Source organism: Pyrgilauda ruficollis, unplaced genomic scaffold, assembly GCF_017590135.1.
Source record: "Pyrgilauda ruficollis isolate IOZ18807 unplaced genomic scaffold, ASM1759013v1 scaffold66, whole genome shotgun sequence".
NCBI classification, from domain to species: Eukaryota; Metazoa; Chordata; class Aves; order Passeriformes; family Passeridae; genus Pyrgilauda; species Pyrgilauda ruficollis.
The window spans coordinates 2,017,541-2,042,345 of NW_024528377.1; the positions used below are offsets into that span (position 1 = coordinate 2,017,541).

At 49.3% G+C, this 24,805-nt stretch overlaps 1 protein-coding gene and 1 long non-coding RNA gene across 2 annotated transcripts; one reads left to right on the forward strand and one right to left on the reverse strand.

Moving 5' to 3' along the window:
• Window positions 1-1,340: 1,340 nt before the first annotated feature.
• On the reverse strand, window positions 1,341-22,754 carry ADA2 (adenosine deaminase 2). The gene is made up of 10 exons (XM_041484401.1): window positions 22,583-22,754; window positions 21,296-21,621; window positions 18,240-18,465; window positions 11,612-11,822; window positions 8,721-8,848; window positions 7,588-7,678; window positions 7,180-7,288; window positions 6,103-6,260; window positions 5,080-5,282; window positions 1,341-4,431 (listed from the first exon to the last, which is right to left on the reverse strand). Exons 2-10 carry the CDS (start codon window positions 21,606-21,608, stop codon window positions 4,323-4,325), a joined length of 1,548 nt encoding a protein of 515 aa, XP_041340335.1. The 5' UTR covers window positions 21,609-21,621; window positions 22,583-22,754; the 3' UTR covers window positions 1,341-4,322.
• Window positions 10,397-13,683, forward strand: LOC121362694. The gene is made up of 3 exons (XR_005956554.1): window positions 10,397-10,727; window positions 10,825-10,898; window positions 13,400-13,683. It is a non-coding gene; the product is annotated as an uncharacterized LOC121362694 (long non-coding RNA).
• Window positions 22,755-24,805: the final 2,051 nt, after the last annotated feature.

The following is a 24,805-nucleotide window of genomic DNA, read 5'->3' on the forward strand; positions in this document are numbered from 1 at the left end:
ACTGCTGCAAGCCTGGAAAGAAAGGAATTAACGACTGAGCCAATTAGAGCTACAGGTTTCTGACCAAAGAAATGTCCTTCTGCTACCTGTGAAGAGGCTAATTCAGAGACTTACACAGGAAGAAAACCTGAAGCAGGCTGATCATTTGGAGCTGGTAGAAATGCATCTGCAGCCCTGTGTTTTATGGCCAGAGGGCTTTGCTTAGCATCTGGCACCTGCATAGTCCCAGAGCAGTGATGGAGGCTCACAGGACAGATAGATCTAGCTGCTTGCTTGGGCCTATCTCTGTTTTCAACCACTCACTTTGCTCCTCTGTTTTTATTGGCATGACTTTTGACAGCAACCACTAGTGCTGGATCAGCCATTTCCTGGCAGTGAGTGACCAGGAGGCAAACATTTCATCCTCTAAATTGCCCCAAAGGCAGTCTAAGATGCTCTGCAGCAAACACTTGTGCTGCAAACAAAGCCCCATCCACCTCCCATTTAAACAAATTGAACCTGAAGAGGCCACAGGGAGTGACAGATGGGGGAGATAACAGGCTTTAAGTATTGCTATGGCTTCTTGAAGTAATTGTAATAGAAACTTCCATGGATTTTCTACTCTTCTTCCTTGCTCCTTAGTCTGGATGGAGACTGAAGCAGGCTCTTTTTGCTTCTTTATGTTTGCTCTACTCAGCCTCCCACCACCCTTGTGGCTGCCTCCTCCTCTTTCATCTCAGATATTGAAATTCTCTCAAGCTGGCACTTTCTTCCCATGCCCACCAGCAGTACTTTGGGCAAAGAGTCTCACGTTGTACCCTGTAGTCACCTGGTGCTCCACAAGGCAATTATTTGAAAAGAATTCACTTTCTTTGAAAAGAATGGGCCGATCATTTAGTCTTCTCCTCTATTCCCTTCCTAAAATCATGTTAAAAGGAGGTTAAATGATCTTCAGTCGTTCCTTTACTTTCCTGTGCTGTAACCACCACAGCAATGGTTCAAAACTGTAGTGGTAGGAGAAGCAGCACGAGCAAATCCTGTCTGTTAGGTGGTCTCTGTCTCAAAACACAGCCCTGAGCTGGATGCAGCTATTGTGGGGCTCGGGGTAGGAGGAAGAGGGGACCTGTGTCGTGTCTTGGCCAGATAACTCAGGCTTAACACTGTGTTAGCTCTCCAGATCAAACTGCCCTTTGCAGCATGCTGAGAAGGCATTTCAGGCTCCCTGATCCCTGCAGGGTGAGTGATGTGAGACATCCCCATCAAATTTGGGTATCCTCTTTTCTTTTCTTTTCAACAGGGAGAAAAAAAAAAAAAAAAAAAAAAAAGCACCACCAACAAAAAAGGAAAAATAACCTCCATGGTTAAGACAGGTTTGAAAATTTAATTATAGACTATGTTCTGAAAGAGACAAGCAAGAGAGCATTATATGTGATGTATTTGCCAACAAATGTGAGCAGGGAGCCAAGGTACTGGGCAAAAGGGAGTAGACTGGCAGCAAAACCCTTGGAATTTTGCTACTAAAAGCAAGTCTCAGTGAAGCCCTGCAGCCACATTTACCCAAAGCTTGAATGGAACGGAATCAATTGATCTTTTATTACTGCTGTGGTCCAGCCTAAATTCCTCCTGTTTTGCACACCTGGAGTTAGAGAGGCGAGGATGCAGCCTGGGCTTCTCAATTTGCACCTTTCTCCCAATTAAGACACGCTCTAAGGAAGAGCAGATTCCCAGCGTAAGGCAGGCTGGCCCTCCCTCTGTCACACATTTTTGAGGGCTGCATCAGACCTGTGCTATTTTAAAGCCCTGTGATTTTTGCAGAAACCTGATTCTGCTTTAATCCTGAGCAGCAGCACACACTGGTGGCTCCAGGCACTTGGCCCCATCACAGCACAGCTGTGAAGGAGGTAAATGGCCATGTGCACAGCAGGCTTTTCCTAGGAAAGCAAGAACAAAGTGGATACAACAGGTGAACTGGTTCCAGCAAGCACTTGGCAAATGGAAGATGTAGCCCTGTAACTCCTGCAGGTAATGAGGAGAAAGGAGGACTACAGGTAAGCAAAAAGTGGTTCAGGACCTCAAGAGACCACATACAGGAAGAGCTGAAAGCTTTCTGCTTTCAGGAAGGGGCATGGGTCAACCTGTGTGTGGAGGAGCCCTGCTCCTCCCACAGTGGCTCTGTAATGATTAGCTTCACCTTGGCAGCAAAGAGGCTTATTTAAGGGAGAATCAACTCATGGCAAATAAAGATCTTCGTCCATCCACATATAGCAAAGCTGAAAGATCAGGTGCTGAGAGGGACAGGGCTTTGGGTTGCTGCTCAGCTGCCATTCTGCTTGTTTGCAGTGGTTCTCCTCAGCAGCATTACAGGTAAAGCACTTCCCAAGTCAGCATTTATAACCTGGCCATGACCAAAGCCTACCCTGGGGACTTTAGTCTGAGCTCTGTATGCAACACCCACGCAGGAGGAGGGAGGGTGGCTCTGCTCTGGCTACTCCTCCAGTATAAAACTCCTTCCCAGGACCAAATCTGTATCAAGGCCCAGGAGAGGTCAGTCTGCAAAGAAAGCATCAGGATGCTTCAGAGGAAAATATTGGGGGTGTGGGCAGAGAGAGCTGGCGTAGAGGTAGCTGTGGCTGAAAAGGGTTGGGGGTGTAAGGCACTTAACCCCCCCAGCTAGTGAGGGGTGTGACTGGGTTCTCACATTTTCATTTCTGTGGTGTGTGTTGCTGCCTTCTGCAATGCACACACCTGTGGTTTGCTGGGATTTCATTTGTGTTCTGTGATGGGGTTGTGTGGTTTAGATGGTTTTTATTTTCTCTGGGATGAAGTTGTAGCCTGTGAACTGTGGGCAATTTAACACAGGGCACACAGGCTGTGCAGCTTGATCCACTTCTGTAATAAGTGTGTTTGCCTCCTGCTAAGGTGTTCCAGCCAAGGTCAGTGGAAATAAACACTATAGCCAAGCTGCTTGAGACAATTAACAGAAAGCATAAAGAGAGCCAATTGGCCCAGGCTGGTCAGATTAGGAACAGCCTTTGCAAGTCTGTAGTTCAGAGGAGGGAGATGTCTTTCAGTAGGAATCTTTGTGAATTCTCCCTTGACTGATGCAAAGCAGCATGATTGTACTGAAGTCAGGGAATGATGCTCTTTGATCCTGGTTGTATGCTTGGCACATGTGTGCTGAAGCATTTTTCTGAATTTATTTAGCAACCTGATTAAGATTTCTTTTTTCAGGTTTTTTTTTTTGTTGTTGTTTTTTTGTTTTTTTTGTTCTCCTGATGTTGCACAGATGCTAAGACAGGGAATCAGCTTGTCAAGAGACTATTTCTTGTGTAGGTTTTTTTGGATTTTTTTTTGACAAGGAGCTGGAAACCACAGAGGTCCAAACGAGCCCTGTGGATATCCACAGCAGTTCTCTACCAAGGTGAAAATCTGTCTGACAGGCTGAATAAGGCCACATTTGCACGATGAGTACAGCAACAAAGGCTGGTAGTGGAACTCCCTGAAACCAAAAGGTGTTTCCTATAAATGTCTGTGTTAACACAGCCTTGTGCAGGGAGATAGTTTTAGTCAAGCTGGGTCTGGGAAGCCAGGATGTTTTGGACTTAACCTGAAATGTGTTTTGTCTTCCTTTTGACCAGAGGACAGGAAAAGACTTTGTAGTAAAAAAACTGCTGGCAACTGAGGCACCTCTCTTCTGGCTTTATGATCACTGTGCAACCAGGCTTAAATGTTCTGGGAGCAAGTTCCACCAGCTTGTTTCCAGCCATGGTAGGTCCTGAAATAGCAGACATCAGACCTATGACTGGTTCTTCGACCTAGCAGTGCTATTTTGGCAGCAGGCCCAGGGTTAAACATAACAAGAGTCATTTTCAGTCCTTGCTCTCTTGAAGGTCAGTGGCCCAAATGGTTGGATGTTTGTCTTAGCTGTTTCCGGACAAGGTCTGCATTTTGTAATGATAAGGCAAAATTCAGAGATCCTCGTGTTGGCAATCTCCTGCTGACTCTAATTGGAAAGCATGTTTTTCCTGAATTAGGATGTCGGGATTTGGTCATTGGCAATTTTTAATTGTTTTGACTCTTTTGAGAGCAGGGTGATTTCTTTTGGTTGCTCTAAAGGCTCACTGCTGCCCTTTTACCTCCAGCCCATGAGTTTCACAGGATAGTGCAGCTCCTTCTTAGCTTTAAGCCCCTTAAGCCTGGCTTAGCAGAGTCGCCCGCTGCCAGGTGAGACTTTGACGTCCATTCATCTGCTCAGGTCACATGGAAGAAGCATTCTCCCTCTTAGCAATCAGTCTGGCTCACTCTAGCTTGCCAAATGCCTTCTGAGATGAGCCTTGTCCTCTCTACAGCTCCCTTAGAAAGCTATCAGAGAGGTCAGCCACAAATTGGTCCCATTTTTTCTGCCAGAGCTCTTTGGCCTTGGCTTTCTCATCGGGTAGCATGGCACTGTATCTGTGAGGAGGAGGAAAGTCAGTGTCAGGCAGGAGACAAGGGGGCAGCTATTTCAAGAGCAGCACTGAAATGAAAAGGCAGGAGGCAGCAAGAGATTAACCCTTGCAGGACATGCCTGCAGCACACAGAGTGACATGGTGTAAAACAAGCAGGAGCCAAGGAAAGTGCAGGAAGACCCTGGGCTTCACATCCAAACTATTTTTGGACATTCAGAACTGTCCAGTTAATAGAAAAAGGGGTTAAACACACCCAAATGCAATGCTAATTGTTTTCCCATGTTTCCCAGATGAGTCATGGCAAACACTGCAGCAAGTCAAATTTTGGCAGAAATAGACAAGTGATACAAAGACATACAATTTCTCCCAAACCCAGAACCAGGTGGTGGAGGCAAGTTCACAAAGAATGGAAAAGGAGGAATACTCTGGGGCATTGGAGTCAGAGAAAGGCACTTGAGAACACAGGCAGAGGAGTCTCTGGGCTGCCTGTGTCCTGCCTTTGGATAAGACACACAGAGGAGATTTTGGACTGACAGAAGCCGAGCTCCTGTGGCAGAGGAGACTCTGGGGCCAAAACCCAAATGCAAGCAAGGGGGGAGAGCTGGTAGTCTCCTTATGATTGCTATGACAAGGTAAGAGGTGATGAACTTACTTTATGGAGTTGAGTGCAAGCTGTTTTAGGGTCCTCAGGTCAGCATTCATCCCTCCAATGGCCATGAATACCTCATAGAAGTCGTAAGAGACTCCCTTTGCCCCAAAGATGGGGGGATCGTCGGGGCTGATCACAATGGGGTGCCCTTCAGCCATGAGGTCAGCTGCAGGGTGACTCCTCAAGTCAGCCACCAGCATCAGGACCTGGGTGGGGAAGAGTGGGAGACAGCACCTCAGCAGGTTATTGCTGCAGCTGTGTCACACTGACACCTGCCAGGGCTGCCTGTGACAGCAGGTGGGGGTCAGGTAGGGACAGGCTCCAGAGGACTGTTCAGAATGTTTTCTGCCCTGAACTGCTGCAGGAGGAAGCAGCTTGTCTCCACTGACTGTACAAGGAGATTAATTTCTTATATAAATCACCTTTAATCAAGTCCAGTGGGGTTAATAACTTGTGCTTATTTAGAACAATTTGACTGTGAGCAATTCAGGAACAGTTTTTTGGTTACACATTTGCTGTGGTGCTTAGCTTGAGGCGTCTGGAGTTCAGGGCTCTCTCCCTTAAGGCTCACACCAGTAAATCTCCACCCAAAGTATCCTTTTTGCTGCACCCAGGGAACAATGGCACCACTCTAATGTGCTGCAAAAGAGTTCCCACTGGTTACGAATTCTGCAAAACCAAGGACTTCCAGTTACAATCCCTGCTTCTCAGTCTCTGGCCCTCCTGGTTTTGAAGTATTTTCAATTATGTTTCTTAAGGCCCCTCTGTGTCTCTGGGCCTCATCTCCACTAGGGAGGACTGCCTTCCCGGGTTCCTCTGGATAGGAAGTTAAATTATTTTTTTGCTGACTGGCACTACGTGCCTTATATATATTCACAGTGTACATCTGCATAGCAAACTGCAGTGTAAGGTGCTGCAAAGGAAACTAAGCCAGCCTGTGTGCATCAAAACTTGTAGGTGCCCCCCAGCTGACCCTCACAGCCATGGTGAACCCCTTTACAGCGACCCAGCCACATAACAACATACCTGGTTGGAGATGGGACAGACTTCTACAGGAATATCCCTCTTCAGAGACAAATTTTTGGCTACTGGGTGTTTGATGAGAGCAAGTCCATGGCCAATCCTGCTGGTATTCAGTAGCAATGCATCCAGCACATTATTGTCTACAGAGGTGCCCTGCCAATCTGAGCAGAGACAGACAAGAGTCACTGCAGTGCTGTGAGGAAATAAAGCTTCTCAGACTGCAAGATGATTGTGTTAATAGATGTCCCAGTTGTGAGGTGAGAGGGTTGCTCATGCTCAGAGTTTACACTTGCGTTTTCAGTGAAACAGGGACCTAAATCTGCCCAGGATATTGCCCAGCATAGAGATACCCACTCATTTCACCTGGCTTTAGATGTTTACAGTATTGCTCTTGCAGCTGAGTTAATTATGCTGGACTCCATTACTTATCAATGGAGAGAAGCAATTACTGGGGAGTAGCCTGTGCATTAGAATGAGGTGTATTGTGGCTTAGAAGGGCTTGCTCCTGCCTGTGGCTATAAAGGGAGCCCAGGGTAACCAGACTTTTTTTGTTGATGTCAACATGCAACACACAAGGCACAAGTTAGACAGACTCTCCTGGTTAGGATAAATCCCACCAATGCAGGCTGAATAATATATTGCCAATAATAATACATTGCCCCAGCAATGCAGGGTACATCAGTTACTTTGATGAGCCTGCTCAGTTAAGACTCAAGTCTGACTCAAACATTATTTCACCTTAAATTGTAAAATGATGGTTGGAGGACCCTGCTGCAGTTGTGAGTGGGAAGTGAGTGCTGCTCCAAGGGGGAAATGGCTACCAGCAATAACTCCTACACCAGCTCAAAGATGCTGAGCAATGTGACATCTGCAGTCCAAAGCAGGGAGAGTTCATGTGGGAATGCCACAGCCCCAAGCTGATATGGGGAGAAGCACAGGGGAAACTGGTTATGTGCACGTGTGTGCACACACATCCTCTTGATACAGCCAGCAAGCAAGCCAGGCTTGCTGCTTCTGCTCTTTGCAAGATTTCAGTCTTGCCTCTGCAAGCAGTAACAAGCCTTGAGTCCTCGTGCTCACCAGTCTCCCCAGCATGGAAAAAGTACGGCAAGTTGACCCCCATGGAATATGGGATGGTCAGGGCATCCTTCAGGTCCCATAAAGAATGACCTTTGTCCTCATCACCAACCTGGGGAAAGCAGAAAGGTATTTTTGAGCATGCTTGGGAAGATGGTGGGACTTACAGCTCTGTATAAATGAGGTGCCAGCTGTGCTGAAATTACAATGCTGTGGGGTAGGGAGCTGATTCTTTCAGGGGATTTTGTCAATTACCCTGAACAAAATCCTTAGCTGGAGGATTTGCAATTCATTAATACTGATTTCAGTACAGCAGCAGAGGTTCTGGCTCTGGTATACAACATATGCCACGGTATATATGTGGTTATATCAGCAGGGGTCAATGTGAAGCCCCAGAAGAAACACAGTTACCAGGTCGAAGCCTGCCAGGGTGTCTGGGAAGCGGGCTCTGAGTGCCATGGCAGTGATGATGGCTTCTTTAATCTGGGAGACATTCAGCATCCTAGAGAGCAAGAGAGAGAAAGCGCTGCAGGAGCTGACTCCCATGGGCCTGCCTTCTCAGGGTTTGAGTTGTGAAATGGGGCCCCCAGGGGTATTTCCAAAATGCACGCTGCTCTTGAATCTGACAACCAGCTTCAGGTCTCTAGAGGAACAGCAGTAGAAGATTGATATTATGAAACGAAACCCATGAATGACCAGGAAATGCCTGGCTAGACCCTGCTGTCACTTGAGTTGAGGCATGCTTGTCTAACTCACTGGCTTACCCATTTACCAAGCAGAGAAGGGAACATAACAATGTGGAGAGAAAATGTTTACTTTTTTTTCTTTCCTCCCGGCTGTTTTGTTGGGAGGTGAGGCAGTAACTGCATTTCAAGAGAGTTTTACATTCAGGTTTCCTCCAGCCCTATCAGACTTAAACTTCTCGGTGCATTTTGCAGACTGCGTCCATACTCAAGCTGGCCAGAGAGGCAAGCCAGCTCTGAACTGGAGAGGGCATTGTGCCAAAGCAGAGCGAGTCAGTGCTGCTGAGAGGTCTGCTCTGCCTGCTGAGGATCACCTCACATGACTTCATGGCATGTGGCTGCCTTGGAGGGCAGCCTTGTGTGAACATACCGTACACAGGCTGCGGGGAGCGGCATGTGCCGGGTGCCACGGGCACCTCTGCCACACCAAGTGCCCATACTCGGGCACTGCTGTCACTGCTCCAGTGTCTGCAGGGCAGGGGAGTGCATCCAGGCTCGGGGGGAGAGCAGGCACGGCTTGGACATGCACACAGGCAGCCCTGCCCGGGTTCATTCCCACTCCCAGGGCTCACGGACGCTCTTCTGGCGCTCGCCTCGCACGTAGGCAGACTCATGTGGATGAATTCTCACCCTCAGCCTTTCACACGTGCCAGGGAATGTCTCAGGAGTCAGCACCCCAGCTCTAATGATGCACATGGACATTGCAAACCAACTTTAGCACTCCAGCCCAGCATTGCCTCTCCCAGCCCTCTGCCCACCTCCGACACGGCACAGCCGCTCTCAGCCCTGCTCAGCCTCTACCTGTGCGCTGCAAATATAACCTTGGCTCCAACAAAGTCTGGGTGCTCCTTCACAAACTGCCTGGTCACTTCCCGGTAGGCTGCCACAGACCATGATTTATTGTGCTTGGTGCCATCCAGTTCATACACCTGCAGCGTGAAAAGCACGTGACAAGCAGTAGTTAGAAGAGGTGTTTTACTGGAAGGTGGGAGAAATGTAGTGACAAAAACCTTGGGAGAAGCAGAGTGCTGTGGTCCTGAGAGCAGGGCAGGAAAACAAAAGCGGTAAAATCTGTGCAGAACATTTCCTTCTTCAAGCCTTTACCAGCTGGCAAGAACCAAGGAGTGGGTTTCCCCCCTCCTATGTGATACAAGTTTCTCCGTGTTCAGACGTGGCAAGCAAACGCCCTTGAGAACCCCGAAGAGACCGTGACCTCTTACTCCTGTGTGTATCCAGCACTGCAGTGTTTTGTCCAGCTGTCTGCAGCTCAGACATGCTCTGTGCCTTGCAGTGGCAATCTGTCAGCCGAGGCAGCCCCAAGGCACGCGATGGCTGAGCTCCATAAGCTGCCAGCTGAGCTGGGCTCCTGCTCCCCTCTGCCAGAGGTTTGCTTCATGACCTTGAGTCAGTCATTTAGTCTTGCCATGCTTTCCCAGGTCCCTGGCTGCAAACTGGGAAAAATAATCCTTTTGCTCTGTCTCATCAACTTGCTCTGGAGGTTCCTCTCTGCCAGGGCTGTTCTCAGGGCTTTTGACCTGATTTCAGCAGGGATGGAGACCCTGAATTGATACTAACCCACAAAGGCCCTGCCTGCAGTCGCTCACAGACAGCAGCTGAAACCACTCCATTAGTTCTCCTCTCGCCCTTCTCACCATCCTTTTCTCTGTCACCTTTCTCCTCCAGCCTTCAACTACTCCACTTCACCCCCTAACTTCCTCTCTGGTGCTGTCCCTTGCAGGGATGCCCCTGCAAAGCCCCACACCCCGTCACAATCCAGTGTCCCCCTTGCAGGCACCAGCAGCTGTGGGGCAGCTGCAGACGCTAAGAGGGAATTTTCCCCAGCTGCAGCCCATGGGAATGTGAGACTTTACACAGCTGAATCTGCAAACACAGCTGGGCTTAGGGGGCTTTTCCACAGTGTTTGCTGTTTCACACTAAATCCCAGTTTCATTTACTTTACCTCGGGGCCGCTTCTGGCAGGCTTTGCTGCAAGGAGAGCTTTTGCAGCCTCAGCGCTGCTGTGGAGCCTTGTGGAGGATCTCCAGCCACACGAGCATCTTGCTGTTCCAGTCACACCCTGCTCACCTTGACTTTCCCCATGAAGCATTTCCCTGCCCTCTCACCCCAGCTTCAGCCTGGCTGTCCCTTCACTGCCTGCTCTGCCCTCCATCCCGGCGTGGCCACGGCTCCTGGAATTCCCTGAAATGGTACCCGGGCTGCAGGCAGCCTGCCTGGAGCCTGCAGCATTGGAGCTCACAGCCCTGGAGCCCACAGCATTGGAGCTCACAGCCCTGGAGCCCACAGCATTGGAGCTCACAGCCCTGGAGCTCACAGCATTGGAGCTCACAGCCCTGGAGCTCACAGCACTGAGCTCACAGCATTGGAGCTCACAGCCCTGGAGCTCACAGCCCTGGAGCTCACAGCCCTGGAGCTCACAGCACTGGAGCTCACAGCTCACAGCTGCTGGCTGCGGGCAAGCCCCAGGGCTCTGCAGGCTCCCACGGCTGCTGCCAGCATCAGGAGCTGGATGGGAAGCAAACCTTCCCTGCCAAGCCTCTCTTCAAAAGGACTTAGAACCATGTCTAAGGGCTGATGGTAAAGGCAGGGTATTTTCCAGTCAGGCCCACGCACTTGTATCATGGCAGATACTCTTGGCCTGGAAACCTGTGTGGCCTGGGGGGACACCAGAGCTCGCACTGCCTCACAGCACCGGCATTTTGACATTGCTGTTATTTTCTCTTTCCAGGTTCCCCAAAGAGAGGTGGTGGCTGAATTCAGAGCAACTGGCTTATGGCAACCCTCAGCAAAGTAAGACTCATGTTAACTTTGTGAACTTCTTCACATCCTTTTTTTTGTTTTTTTGTTTTTTTTTTTTTCCCTTCGCAATACTTTCTTCTGCTCTCAGGCAGGATAGACTGACAGAACTCCCACCCCAATGGAGTCCTGCATGGAGCTGGGCTGGAGAATTGCACGGGAAAGGTGTGTCTGCAGTGACAAAATTGTCACTGGGAAAGTGGGAACACTTAGGGTGGTGTGGTCTGCTGGTGCTTGGGGAGGCATTTGGGCAGAGTGGGCTTGGAGATCAGACCAGCTCTGGGTGAAAGGCCTGAACCATTTCCAGATTTTGGTGTTAATAGCATTGAAAGGAGCAGTTAATACTTCATACACATAGCTAAAATTTTGGGTTGTCTGCAAATTGTGGGAGGCTGTGTTTTGCCAATTGATTGACTCACCTATTCAGAGTAATCATTCTGAAATAAGCTCAGGATTTAAAATAACGTAACTATTCCAGAATAAGTCTCTATCCAAGAGAGAAAATTTGTTCAGAGTAGCTGCCACAGAACAGGTGATTCTGGTGCAGACAAAACTGAGCTACATCTTCCCAATGAGCAAGATTTTGACCCAGCTCTCAGTCTGACTGTACAATGTAGTTTTGTGCCTATGTCACAGAAGGTGACATTAAGAGCAAAGAATTTCTCATTCTTAGCCATTAAGAACAAAGAATCTCTCAGTTTCAAGCCCTTGACTATGCAAATCTCCAAGACAGATGTTTGAATATGATCAAGGCTTTCCAGCATCCTTAGAAGGGCAGGTATGCAAACATCCAAAAACTAAATTCAAGATAGGGCTTGAGAAAAGCTATGGAGAAATAAGGATTTAAAAGACTACTAGAGAAGCCAAACCCCACGTACCGCAGGCAGGATAGCTCTTATCTCAACATACTGTATGTTATCTTCATAGAGCTCCAGCAGCCCCTGGTAGAAATAGGCCTTGAACACAGGTGCATAGCAGATAAGTCCAGAGGCAATGAGAAAGATTTCTTCAAATCTTTTCCAAATGAAAGTCTGAGAAGGGTAGGCCAGCTCAGGGGCATCTGTCACCAGGGTCAGGTTTCTCAGCAAGCTATAGAAAAGGGAGAAGAGAAGGAATGAGGAGAGCAAACAGAGCCTGTTGGAACTGCAGTACAACAGTGACTGGTGCAACTAGGAGGCATTCAGGTCATTTTTCTGCCACCGGTATTTACTCCTCTAATGGCTGGCACAGAATTTGCATGACACATGCTGAGCTGTAAGCAGGGTAGAAGTAGGTGCTTAAAACCTGCCCCGTCCCTTTTTCAAAGAACAGAGTTACAAAAGCAAGTATGATGCTTTTAAATCAATTATACTCTGCTACTCAGGATATCCCTAACCTGAAAATCTTTTATATCATTTATACTCTGCTACCCAGGGTAACCCTAACCTGAAAATCTTTTATATCAATCTTACTCTGCTACGCAGGGTATCCCTAATCTGAAAGCAGGCATGCACGTTACTCCTGCAGACAATATGTTTTCCCAAGAATCTTCAATGCAGATAAGATGTCACAACACTTGGTCCTTTGTTCACCTAAAAGGCAGACTGAGTTTACAGGACAGTTTACATGTACTGGGCCACCACCAGCCTGCTTGCTGAGCCTGTAAGTTGTCCTGGTACTTTTGACATGCCAAAATATGTCACCCAAAAAAATGCAAGGGGAAGACAGCTCTGAATCAGAAATCATTTTTCCCAGCCACTGAGAACAAACCTGACTCCCCACCTGCCTTGCTGATAGCTACTTCAGGGAAACAGCTGATAAGAATCTCAGTCCTGGCTTTTCCTTACTGTGATGGAAATGTATTTATTTCCTCCATCCACTCAGCTGGCATATAATCCTCTTTCAGAAATCCAGGGAGACAGTGGGTAGTTTTATCAAGCAGACTTTATGGAAGCCAGTAAATTGCAAGAATATCTAATTGTGGGTGACAGCTTGCATTTAGGACAGGGTGAACATTTGTGCCACACCACCATCCTCTGGCAAGCTGATAGCCTTCATCCCACCTGAAACCCTGCCTCTGGCAACAGCCCTCCTTCTTCCACCTGAAGAGTAGTTCATAATAAATTTCTCCTATCAGTGGGCAAAGTCTAAATGGCAGTGCAGGGGTGATTAACTTCATTCCTGGGTGGACAAATGGAAGCCATCACAGAAACCTACAGATGTTTTCTTGCTGGCCCAGTGCTTATCTCGTGTCAGGGGCTAAGCAGGTTCAGACAGAAATACCTTCAGCCATGCTTCAGCTTTCATCTGGGTATATTGTTTCCCCTCAATAACAGCTACTGATCTTTAATAATGTTTCCTGTTTGATGTCTTGGCCCCCATCCTCGTGCAGTGCTCTGCTCTGTTATATGGGAGGTGTGGCTTTGATTTGTGATCTTATTATCCTCATCCAGGACAGTTCTGTGGATGGAATTAAACCCCCACAGCCCCCCTACAGATGTAAAATGTGATCTGGTCCAGATTCATAAACTGAGACATCCTGGACAGATATGCCTTTTGAATCCCTCCATCCTGCCCATAAAACAGAGCCCATTCCCCCAGGATTTGCCTGCTGTTTCACTCTCTAAGGATTCTCTTCCAGGGCCTGCAGTTTCATTTCTTCCTCACTCTGTTAATTTCTTTGCCAGGAACAATTTTAGAAGAAAACCTGTACATAAAAGACATGCTACTACTGTTAAGGACGAGACTTTAAATGCTCAACAGTCAGGAAAATTCAGAGTTAAGGTCTCCACAGCAACTTGGGCTTGCCCTCCCACGCATTACAATAGGGGCTTTGGTGCCTTTATCGCAGGACACTGGGCAACCCCAGCTACTGCTCAGTAATCCATGCAACCAGAGAAGACCGAGCTGGACCACGGAAGCGAGGAGACACCCCGGCATCACCCTAGAAACCAGGAATGCCGGAGTCAGGAGCATCCTGAAGGCGCTGATCCAGCGGAGGGGGGCAGCCGCCGGCAGAGAGGCTGTGCCGCTGCTCATCAGGGAGCTTTCGTGTGGGAAGAGCTGGGGGAAGGAGAATTTTGCCCTTCCCTCGTGGCCGAAGGGCAGCTCCCCTCCAGCTCGGCACCTGCCCGGAGCCGGGAGCCGAGCGGGGCTGTTCCCACCGGCGCTGCGGGCGCTCAGGGAAAAACCTCCCCGTGGATCAAAAGGCTGTGCAAGCCCGTTCTCGCACTGCAGGCAGCTCCTTCCAGATAAGGATGGGTGCTTAGTGGGGCTCCCAGCACTTTCTCCCCTTGTGCTGTGAGAACTCGGCTCCTCCAGCAATGAGCGCACGCAGGGCTCCGCTCCTGCCTTTAAATCCGGCTGTACAAACTCGTGGTTGTTTACTTAGCCTGTGCTCTTGGGCTAGGAACAGCAATAAATCCCCACACCACCCTGCTCCTAAAAGCACATAAATCAAATTGGACTTCTCTTTATAATCCCCTTCCCTTTGAGACTGATTATTGATCCTTACAACTGTTGAAGATTTATTGCATAATAGTGATCCATCCTTGATAAGCAGATAATCTCCTAAGGGTTCGGGGGCTTCTGCCATCAGTAGCTCATGCAGATGAAGCAAAGCTTCGTAAATACATTCTTTTTTTGCTTCTTTTCTGGAATGGGCCTTTGCCAGTGATCAGGTGCAGACTACAAATAGCCTTCCATGTCATGTCATATATGCACTGAACAATGCTGTTGCAATGCATATGCCCAAAGGGGCACAGCAAAAATGACCAGCCAAGGATTATTTATTTTCAGCTGTGGGTTTGCCTTCTCTTTTCCTGGGTTTTTTCCCTGTTTTCCTTTCCTGTGCTATATAATACAGAAGTGAAATGTTTTGTTGCTTTGTTTTTAAAGGGATTTTTTTTCCTGCTCCTTTTTCTGTTCTTGATGGGTAATTATGCCCCTCTCCTCACCGTAGTAGCTAAATGTCTTCCAGTGGTGCATTAAATAGTGTGACTAACATCTGTCACATGTGGTTCATTCGCTTTCTCTCGCTCTCTCTCATCCCCTCTTCTTCTCCCCAAGGGGAGACTTGTAGAGGGAGTGGAGTGCTTTGTTTCTGTAGTGGATTTTTATTCTTTTTTTCCCCCCCTCTTACTGCACACACTGCCCTATTTTTCTGTGAGATAAGGCAGTCAGAAGACAGAGGGGAAGGTGATGGCAGCCAGGGCAGCAGCCAGTGCCCAGGGGAGCTGTCCCTGAAGCCTCGGCCGTGGTGTCAGCTCCCTCACAGATGACTTCATCCTGGTGATAGAGAGCTCTGCTGGGCACAGCCTCAGTCCTTGTGCTGCTGGTGGGGGGTGTGCAGTGGTATTTTACAAATATCTGGAATGTCAATGCTGCTTCCCTAAATGTCTGGGGGCACACTCTTGCTTTGGAGGTGGCAGCCATTATGATGCTTCTTGAGGGGAAGAATGACATTCTCCTGTATCGTAATTGATTGTGGAGAAAACAAGTGAGGATTGTTTTTCCTTTTAAGTATGAAAACAAAATTCCCTTCCTTTCGCTGTCCCTTGGCCTGTGGTCTCCTGGCTCTCCTCAGAGCATCCTTTTGGAAGCTCACCAGTAACACAATACTCCGGGGTCTTGGCCCATGAGATGTGTGCTTTGAATAGGAATGATTAGACCTTCTCTTGAGGGAAACAAACAAAAGGAGTCCCTTCCAAAGCACACACACACACACACACATATGTACTTGAAAATGCAAACAGCAAAAAAATCTTGCAGATTCCCCTTTCTTCTACCCCTTCCTGGTCAGAAATAATGTAAGGTGAAAGAGGTGCAGCTTCTCAGAAACATTTCCATTGTTCCTTCACATTTGCTGATCTACCCTGCCTTGCATGAGAGCCCTTCCCTGCTGCCATATTCCCTTGACACTTCCTTGAAACCACCCAACTATCCATCCGTTCTTCCCTCTGACATCTGCTTTCTCTCAGCTTGTCAGTGCTCAAGGGCAAAGAGGAGTGCAGGAGAGAGGTAGCCTGGGATGCACATGTTCAAGAGACTGGGAGAGTTTCCAGAAACTGAGAAGCAGAACAGATTGGGGCCTATTCCTGGCTAGAGACCTATTTCCAGACGGCCAAAAGCATTCCTAACCCCTAGACTAGTGCCCAGGGATTAGATGAGAATAGGAGGGGAAGTGCCTCAGCGTGGCTGTTGTTGGTGTGTTTGCACATTATGCCTAATGACTCCTCTGTGATTTTGTGGTGATGAGCACAGAAGGGCAAGAAATGAAGGACAACATACTCAAATGGATAAGTGAGCACCCAGGATGCCAGAGATCCAAGTTTGTTCTTGGCTCAGGCACATGTTTGCTGAGGATAATCACTTCACTGGCCTCTGCCTCAGTCTCCCCTCCACATTTGGGGAGACCCTTGCAGCGAGGCTCTGTCTTGTGTCCCTGTGCAGGGCCTGCCACTCTGAAGTCCTGCTCTGACTTGTGGCCACTAAACACTGTCAGGGAAATACAAAAGAAGAGGAATGTGGCAATACTACCTCTGAAAACAAGTGTTTCCACCCAGGAACAGAGGGGACCACACAATGCACAGCCCCAGTCACCCAGGTGTACAGGGTGTACAGGATGCCCTGCCCTTCAGCCTCTGCCAGAAAGTGGCATCATGCCATGGAAACACAACCAAAAACAAGTGCAGTGAAGGGTTGCTCCTGAGACACCTCTAAATGCTCAGTGCAATTGCTTTAAGGAAGTGAAGCTGTTTCAAAATCCAATCTCTTCCACATTATTTATGGGTCTCCTGGTGTGGTTGAAGAGAGCTGGTGCTGTCATCTTTCCTTCCTCATCACTCCCAGCAGAGATGGAAAGGAGCTAATGGGGAACCAGTTTTCTCTCTGGTGATTTCTCACTGGATCTTATTTCGTCCATCATGTGTCAGGGCAGTTGAGCCTCAGGATATAAAAGGTCAAGAGCCCAGGGTCTGGCATCATATTCTCCTTCCCTCCTGGACTTCCATAAGAGAGGGATGGTGGATGCCCTGGCGAGTCAGAGCCCTCTGCCCTGCCCATTGCTGGTTTTGGGGAGGGAAGGCAATACCATGCCACAAGTCTGGAAGCTCCTCAGCTTCCCAACCTGACCTCCTTCCCAGATCTGCAGGCCACAGAGCCCAGACAGCTTCCACGTGGAGGGGATGCCAGCACACCCAGAGTTAAAAGGTCTCTATTTAAGAGCACACAACCTCACTGCAGTAAAACCCACCCTCACTGCAGTAAAACCCACCAAGTTTCACTTGGGAAATGCTGGAATTAGGGTCACCTGCACTGCCTCAATCCAGCCCTCTCCTTGTGTGTAGGCATGGCAATACTGTCTGTCATTACACGACACCCCACACTTTTTTTTCTGCACACCCCAGCCCCTGGAGCGCCACGGACAGCGGTGCCCTCTGAATGGATGGCTACTCAATATTTTCCTTTGTCCTCATCGCTCAGTGTCTGACTTCATGCATTATTTAGCGTGCTCCCTCCAGCCCCCCACACACCACGGCAGAGCTGCGTGCTTCCTCTTGGCCTTTTCAGCAAGGCTTTGTCCCGGGATCAATGGCCCCTGGATGGGGAGATAGGACTCTGTGCTCCCATCACCACTGGCTAGAGGGGGAGCCAGGCTCTTCCCAGCCACCTGTAAGTGATTAAATGCCAGGTGGTTCAGACAAGCCCAGCCCTGATAAAAGGCTGCCAGCAGCAAAGGCAGGAGCTGCCTGCAGGGAGAGGAGCTCCTGCAGGAGGTGAGTGATGCTCTGGGGAGCCAGCTCAGGTGTGAGCACCTGGACAGCTGCCTGTAAGGGCAGATGCTCTGCTAGCAGGAGGGTTTTTGAGGGGAAGGAGCCCCCAAACCAGGCAGGGGTCTTGTGTGTGGGGCTCCTTGGCTCAGCCAGTGCCCAGGAGGGTGAGGCACAGCTCCTGGTGCCTGTTGGGAATGAGTGCCTCATGCTTCCAGGTGATGGGTGCCGGTGGGGTTTCAAAGGCAGGCCTCAGAAAACAAGTTTGGTGTTTGGAGGAACAGTTGGGTTAGGTTTTATTTTGGGAAGTTTGAGGGTTTTTGCTAGTGTAGTAATTAACACAAATATTTTCTGCAACTTCTTGCTCTGAATCAAAACAATGACTTTGCAAAGGGCTTTTCGGCTGTTGGGGAGAGCCTGTTCATCAGCTGCCTGGCTTCCTCATCCAGATTTTGGATACCTCACTGGATGAGGCACCATGCAGCCCTGTCCCACATGGAGAGCTGGGGCCAGGTCTCATAAATCTACTTCAGCATGTGTCCTCAGTACGTGTGCATAGAAAAAATCAGGTTTTTATGGTCCCTGACTGTGCTGTACTTAATGCAGCAGCCCTCACGCTCTTACATTGCTATTTGCTTTTTCACAGCCCTGGACGGAGTTCCTCCCTCGCAGAGCAGCGAGCAAACGGGAAAGCTGGACCAGAACGCTCCTGCTGGCTACACCATGGAGCACCAACAGGCCACCCCTGCCCACTCACCCTCTGTCAAACTCGGCCACGTCCCTCAGCTGTCCCCGGTAGGTGTCCAGCAGGAGCCACGGGGAGCACGGGGCTGGCGGCGGGCGCGGCGGGCGCGGCCGGGAGAAGCGGAAGCGCACGGAGCCCGTGGGGATGAAGCAGATGTAGCAGTCGGGCAGGTAGGAGGCATTGAACACCAGCCAGCCCACGCTCAGCAGGGCGAGGTCGTGCAGGTGGAGCACAGCACCTGGTGGGGGACAGGAATGTCCTGGTGAGCCCAGGCAGCTGGGGAGAAGGTTTAGTGGGGTAGTCTTGGGTTCCCTGCGGTCAGGATGACCCCAAGAGTCCCTTTTTCCCAGCCCAATGGTCGAAGAAAGAGTTGGAATTCTTCGGCTCTGGTTCACAAGGTTGGTTATTGTCGATTGTCTAAAATATTCTTTCTCAGACCCGCAGAGGTCTGTCAAGGGCACACTGCCTGCCCCTGGGCTGGTGTCTACATTTTATACTATGAGTTACGTGTACTTTATTTATCATTATTTTCCAATACCTATCACCTATGTTAGACTGTCGACTTCTGTTCTAAACCAATCCAAAAGTGCCAACATCACACAGAAGATGGAGGCTAGGAAGAAGAATAGGACAACACACAAATCCCTCCACCTTGCCGCCTAGACCCCCTATATTAAAATCCCCAAAACTCCACTTTTCACCCAGTGATTTATTCATTATTCTCTCTACTTAAACTTCTGTGACTTAAACTTCTGGTTCTTCATACAAGGTTGGTAATTTGCTCCATGGGTTAAGATTGAAATCCCAAGTGTCTTTGGCTTCTTGCCAGGGGCACGTGTCATCCAGGGCACCCAGAGGGGTGTGCTAGGTTCTGACATCATAGCAGTTTGTTTGCTCATCCAGGGGTGTCTGGAAATGCTTCTAGAAGGCTGTGGGTGAATTCTCCCAGCAAAGACTGCAGTGCTGCTCTGCCTCCCCCAGGCTGGAGGATGTGGCCCCCTCCACATCAGACACTGGGCAGGCAGAGCGTGACAGCTCCCTGGGAGCACAGGGAGGGGGGGAAATCAATAGGGAGCTCTGCTTCTCCACTGGGATGGAAAATGCTCCAAGTTATTAAAGGTCTTTCAGGCAGAGTTTGCTGTGAGCTGGCTCAGGCCCCGCTGTTTTAAAGAGAAACTTGCACAGGAGGCAGCAGCTCACAAGGCACGCTGGCTGAAGCACACCTGAAGCAAAGCTCTGTATCTAAGCTGTCTGGATCCCAGCTTCAATTTTTGTGTCTAGGCTGTGTCTCTTCTCTCAGCTCTCTGGAGCTCTGGCACACACCAAAATCCCAGCCCATGTTACTCTGGGGAATTGCACTTTGATGCAGAAGTACAATTTACTTCTGTGCCTTATCAAAAGCATGCTCACTTGCATTGTACATCTGCTGCTGGCCAGCACAGAGGGCCTCTGAGGTGCTCTGTTATTGTGCAGTATGTTGGCAGCTGCCAGTCTTCCTGGCACAGGAAGCATCCTCTGTATGCTCACCTTCCTCATCATTTCATTTTGCTGAAATCTCTCCTTTTCCAAAGACTCCTGGTGTTATTAGAGCTTGAACTAAGCCTCACCTTTGTAAAGGGAAGGCACTGTGAGAGCTGAAGTCTTAGATATGTATTCTATTAGTCTAGGGAAGACCTCTTAGTTGAAGTAGCTTTGATGCCCTTAAGGGTAAAGGGAGAACATGAATAGCAAGAACAAGACTGGTATGTATTTGACAATACATTAAGTTCCAGACTATAATTTACAGTGGACTAATCTAATATAAAGTCATGTTTATGATATCCCACTGCAGAGGGTCTGGCTGTAAAGAGGAGCTGTGGTTGCTGCTCTCAGCAGAGCTGGTGCACCAGACTGGGCATGCTGCAAACCTGACCCTCCTCTGGCTGGCAATGTCACCTCCTTCCCTATGAGAGCAGCAACAGACATTACCATAGTGCTTGAAACAACAGGAACTCCCAGGGGCTCTGATCAAATCCTACTCAAACAGCTACAAGGATGTGATCTTGGCCCTAAAAGCATACAGCCCTTGCAAAGATTCCAAGAGCCCATTTAAACAACGCCAGAATTGAGAAGTGTTAATTATTTGTTTTGACTCCCACTTAGTATCAATGATACTGGAGGTGAAGAGGGGAGTACTTTTAAATTTCTAACTGTTCAATTCAGCCATGAAAGGATAATGACATTTCTGACACATAATTGTTTCTGTTAATGGCTTGGGATGCTGCAAGTCTGGGATCTGCATCCCACAGCGAAAACTGGGAGGGAGAAGGTGGGAAAATTGCTCAGGGCCACATCCAATCTGGCTGTGAAAACTTCCAGGGATGGGGCAGCCACAACTCTGGGCAATCTGTTCCAGTGCCTCACCACCCTCTGAGTAGACTTACTAATATCTAATCTAAACCTCTCCTCTTTTAATTCAATTCTGATCCCCCTGGTCCTGTTGCTGCCTCTGTAAAATGTTGCTCTCTCTCCCTTTTACAAGCTCACTTTAAGTGGTGGAAGTGACAGGCTTTGACTTGTACACCACAAGCAAAGAACACAAAGACTTCAGTGTTAGAGGTAGTCCCTTCTTCCTCTAGTGCCCCCAGACTTTCCAGCACACTTCCAGGTCTGCTACCACCTGCAGAAACACTTTTTGGGAGATGCAACACTTTTGGTTGAGATATAGAATAAGTTTGGTAGCCTGTTCATGGAATGTGTTTGTGGGAAAAAGAGAGGCACTGGCTGGAACGTGCTGAGTAAATGGGGATGTCTGGTATTTCTTGTTGTCTTTGCTTCCTCTGTCCCTTCTCCACTCTTGAAAGACTTAAGGCTCCATATTGTATGTCAAACCAAAAGCCACAATTGCTGGAAATGTGTATTCACCCAATCCATCCCCCTCTTCCTCTCCGCGGGGCTTTTCCTGAAACCCAATGAGCAAAACTTACAGCTCTCAGAAGCTTGTCTCCCACATCCTGTGTTTTGTCCCAGCTCAGAAAGCAAGAGGTGAGAAAGGATGAGTAAGATGAGACTCCTTAAGCCAAGCCTACCTTTAGGCATGCGCTTTAAGATGCTGAACACCGTGCTCTGATCAATGAGGCTTTTTGCCCGGAAGAAGTGCATGCTTGGAGGAAACTGTCCTGCAGTTATGGCTGCTTCCACTTCCTTCTTCTTGAGGTTTACGAGCTTTGTACTGAGCTGCTGCTCCTGCCTACTCAGCACCAAGTTGCCACCTGTCTGATGGGCTTTCTCCTCCTGCATCAGGGAGTCCCGGTCCTTCCAGAGAGGGCTGGGAAGGCAGGGGGCAGCCAGGCTCAGGAGAAGGCATGCCAGCCTTACACCTTGCCCAGATGGAGGTTTCATCTTGGAGCTGCACCTGGACAGGGAGAAAAGACGGAGGCATTAGCAGGGGTCAGAAGGGAGCACCTTGGCAGTGGGATGTGAAGTTGTTGGCCCGTCATGCAGAGGCAGTGGGTTAATGGGATGTTCCCTGCTGGCAGGGGCACCTGCTACCAGTGTCCCCTGAATTTAGGGCTAATGGATCAGCACACTCCCTGTGGCTGCTGGCTACACACTGCAAGGCTGGGTGGGGTGAAGAGGTGTTGCTCCTTGGATCAGACTGGCAGCACATCATGCAGTAAGGCAAAGGGCCAGCCCTGGAATGGGGGATTGCTGGGGTCAGGATGCTGCTTGCAAGCTGGGATGGAGCTCTCACTGAATAAGGGGTGCTGGCTGTGCTGGTAGTGTCCAGCTAAGGGGCTTGGCTCGAGCTGATCAGATCCTCATTCTCTCCAGTTGAGAGAAACTCCTGTTGCACCCTTTTAGTATATTCCAGCTATCCCAAGGGTTAATTTACAGGCAGGATACCCCAAGGCTTTCTCTGCAGCAACAGAGCTGTGTCCTTTCCTTGCAATCCCAGAGGAAAGGGCATGGAAGTGAGACCATGGGAGCAGTAAGAGATCACAGGAGGCAGGCACATGTGAACTCTGAGAGCTCTCCCTCCCCCCAAAAAAGCACAACTGCAATATAATCCTTCAACACCAGGCTTTAGTGACTCCGTGCCAATCTCTCCAGAGCAAAACAGGCTGGAGAAGGGCTCAATATTTTGAAATAAGCCTATGTGAATTACATAGAAAGGCCCTGCTTGTGTCTTCTCCTTCCAGCCTCTCCTCCACCTGTAGGTCTGGGAAAACATCCCCAGCCCCCTTTAGGGTGTGCTGGGGAGCAAACAGAGCAGGGGGGTGGCTGCAGCCCCACACCAGGCCTGGCTGTGAGCTAGAAAAGCAAACATCCCACAGAAAGTGTCATCTTAGCCGTGCTGAGGCTGCCTCACTTACTGTTCGCTCTCCTCTCCCGGCGCCCAGAGCTCCGCAGCCGCTGCCGGGCGAGCGGCTCTGCCCGCTGCGAGCCAGCGCTGTCCCGGCACGGAGAAAGAGCGGGATTGGGATAAAGAGCAGGGTCCCTGCCGGCCGTGCCGAGCCAGGCACACCGAGTTCCTCTTCCTGTGCGGCCGCCCCGGCTCGCCCAGCTTTTATTTCACCCCAGCTGCGCTGCTTCATGAATATATAAGGAGGAGGAGGAGGCAGGCGAGGTTGTGGGAAAGTGGGACGCGGGCAGCGGCTGGGGAGCCGGGCTGCCAAAAAAGCGGGGTGGCTCAGGGGAACCCCCAGATCTTTAACCCATCGGTGCCTGACAGCGAGGGCATCTCTGGGGGCTTTCTGTGCAGCCGTGCCGCCTTCCCTGGAGCGCACAGGCAGCTTTAAAATATCCTGGGAGAAGCGCTTGGGCGCGTTCCTGTTGCAGGGAGACTCCGAAGCCCTGCTCGCTGTCCCAGGAATACACACGAGCTTGGATATCTAATCCTAATCGGCTACAGAGCCTTTAATGCCCGGGACACTGCAAACTCTGCTCGCTGATGCTTTTACATCTGAGAAAGCAGCAATTTGTACCTCGACATGGTCCTGTCCAGTCTCTGCCAGCTCTGGGAATGGGGCAGGCATCAATACAGCCGGCTGCCCTGGGACACAGGGCTAAACTCGAGCCTGGGAAGCAAGTCAGGTGGAGAGGGGATGGACTTTAAAAAAAAAAAATCACAACAAATGCAGTAATTTCAGCATTTTATTTCACACAGTTCAACGGACTGGAGTTTTAAACTGCTTAAATGTAGACATTTTAAACTACTTTAAACAGATGTTACATAAACAGCTTCCAGGGGAGAACAAAGCCATTTGCTTTAATTTAGTCCAAAAATGTAATCATTTTAAATATTGAAACAAAAATAAATGTCTTGTAAGTTGAGAACTATTGAAAACAACTCACAGCAGTCACAAAGATTGTTTTTGAGGCAGAGACAGTAGGGTCTGGTCAATAATATGTTAAATTTCATTAGCTGGCACAAGGCCCTGAAAGCAGGGTGCTCAGGCTGCCCACCGTCCCCTCCCCGACTGTCCCAGCCAGACACCTGGCGGCTTTTCCTCCTCTCCTGGTCCCTTCTCCCTCTGCTGTCACTGAGATCCGTCCCAGCATCCATGCAGGGATCAGCCAGGGATATTCCCTCAGCCCTGTCCATGGCAGCATGTCCAGAGGGTGGCTGTGCCCCTCAGCAGGATGGGCGTCCCTTGAGTCTCTAGGTGATCCTGCTCCCAAAAAGGGAGATCACTGGAGTGGAAAGATGACCCAAATACGCTCAGCAGCAGCTATTGGCTGATGAAAGCAGCTTGAGGATGGGAGGTGTGAGGAGGGAAGCACATGGAGTGAAAAGGGATGGTTCAGTAGGGACAAGAGTTCTGCCTCCAAGTCCCTTCAGGGGAACTATATCAGTGAAGGAAGGGAATTGCTTTAATTTTCTTGTAAATTTTTTTGTAATTTTCTGGTAGTAAAGCCTAGCATTCAACCAAGTTCAGCCCAGGCAGTTGGAAAACTGGCTCTGTAGTGAGAAATCCAGTGCTGGAGACAGATTCCCACTGTGGAGCACTGAGGGGGATTAAAATGCTGTGTGAGGGATCTCAAATAGCTTACAGCCAGGCAGAGGTCTTGGGAATGCTTGCCAGAGGACCTCAGAGATTTGCAGTGGGTCATTCTTTCAAATCACATTTGAAAAACAAAACCAAATCCAGTGCTCAAACACTTCTTTGATGGGACTTTTCCACATAAACAATTGCAGACATTGCCAGGAGAGTTTTGTACAGATGTTGCAGGGGCTGGACTAGGAAGTAAGCAGGTGTTTGAGAGGCTTTAGTCTCTATTAAAATGTGATGCATGCTCTGAAAATAAAAAATCCTGGTGAAATGGGACCACAGCTGCTTTTAGGTGGGATCTGTCTGGACAGGAAAGGTGGAAAGAGGGAGAAGAGGACAACCAGGAGCCCCATTTGGGGGAGGATTGGGTTTGTCTAGTGCTTGCAGGCAGCAAAACCCTGGCTTCAGACTTGCCTGGGAGCTGAGGCATGGTATAGGAAGACTTGGCCTGTCTCAAGGACTAACACGGAATGTTACAGTTGTCATTCCCACACCAACACATCTCTCAGCTTCTTTGCATTCTTCCTGAGAAGCAAGTAGCCT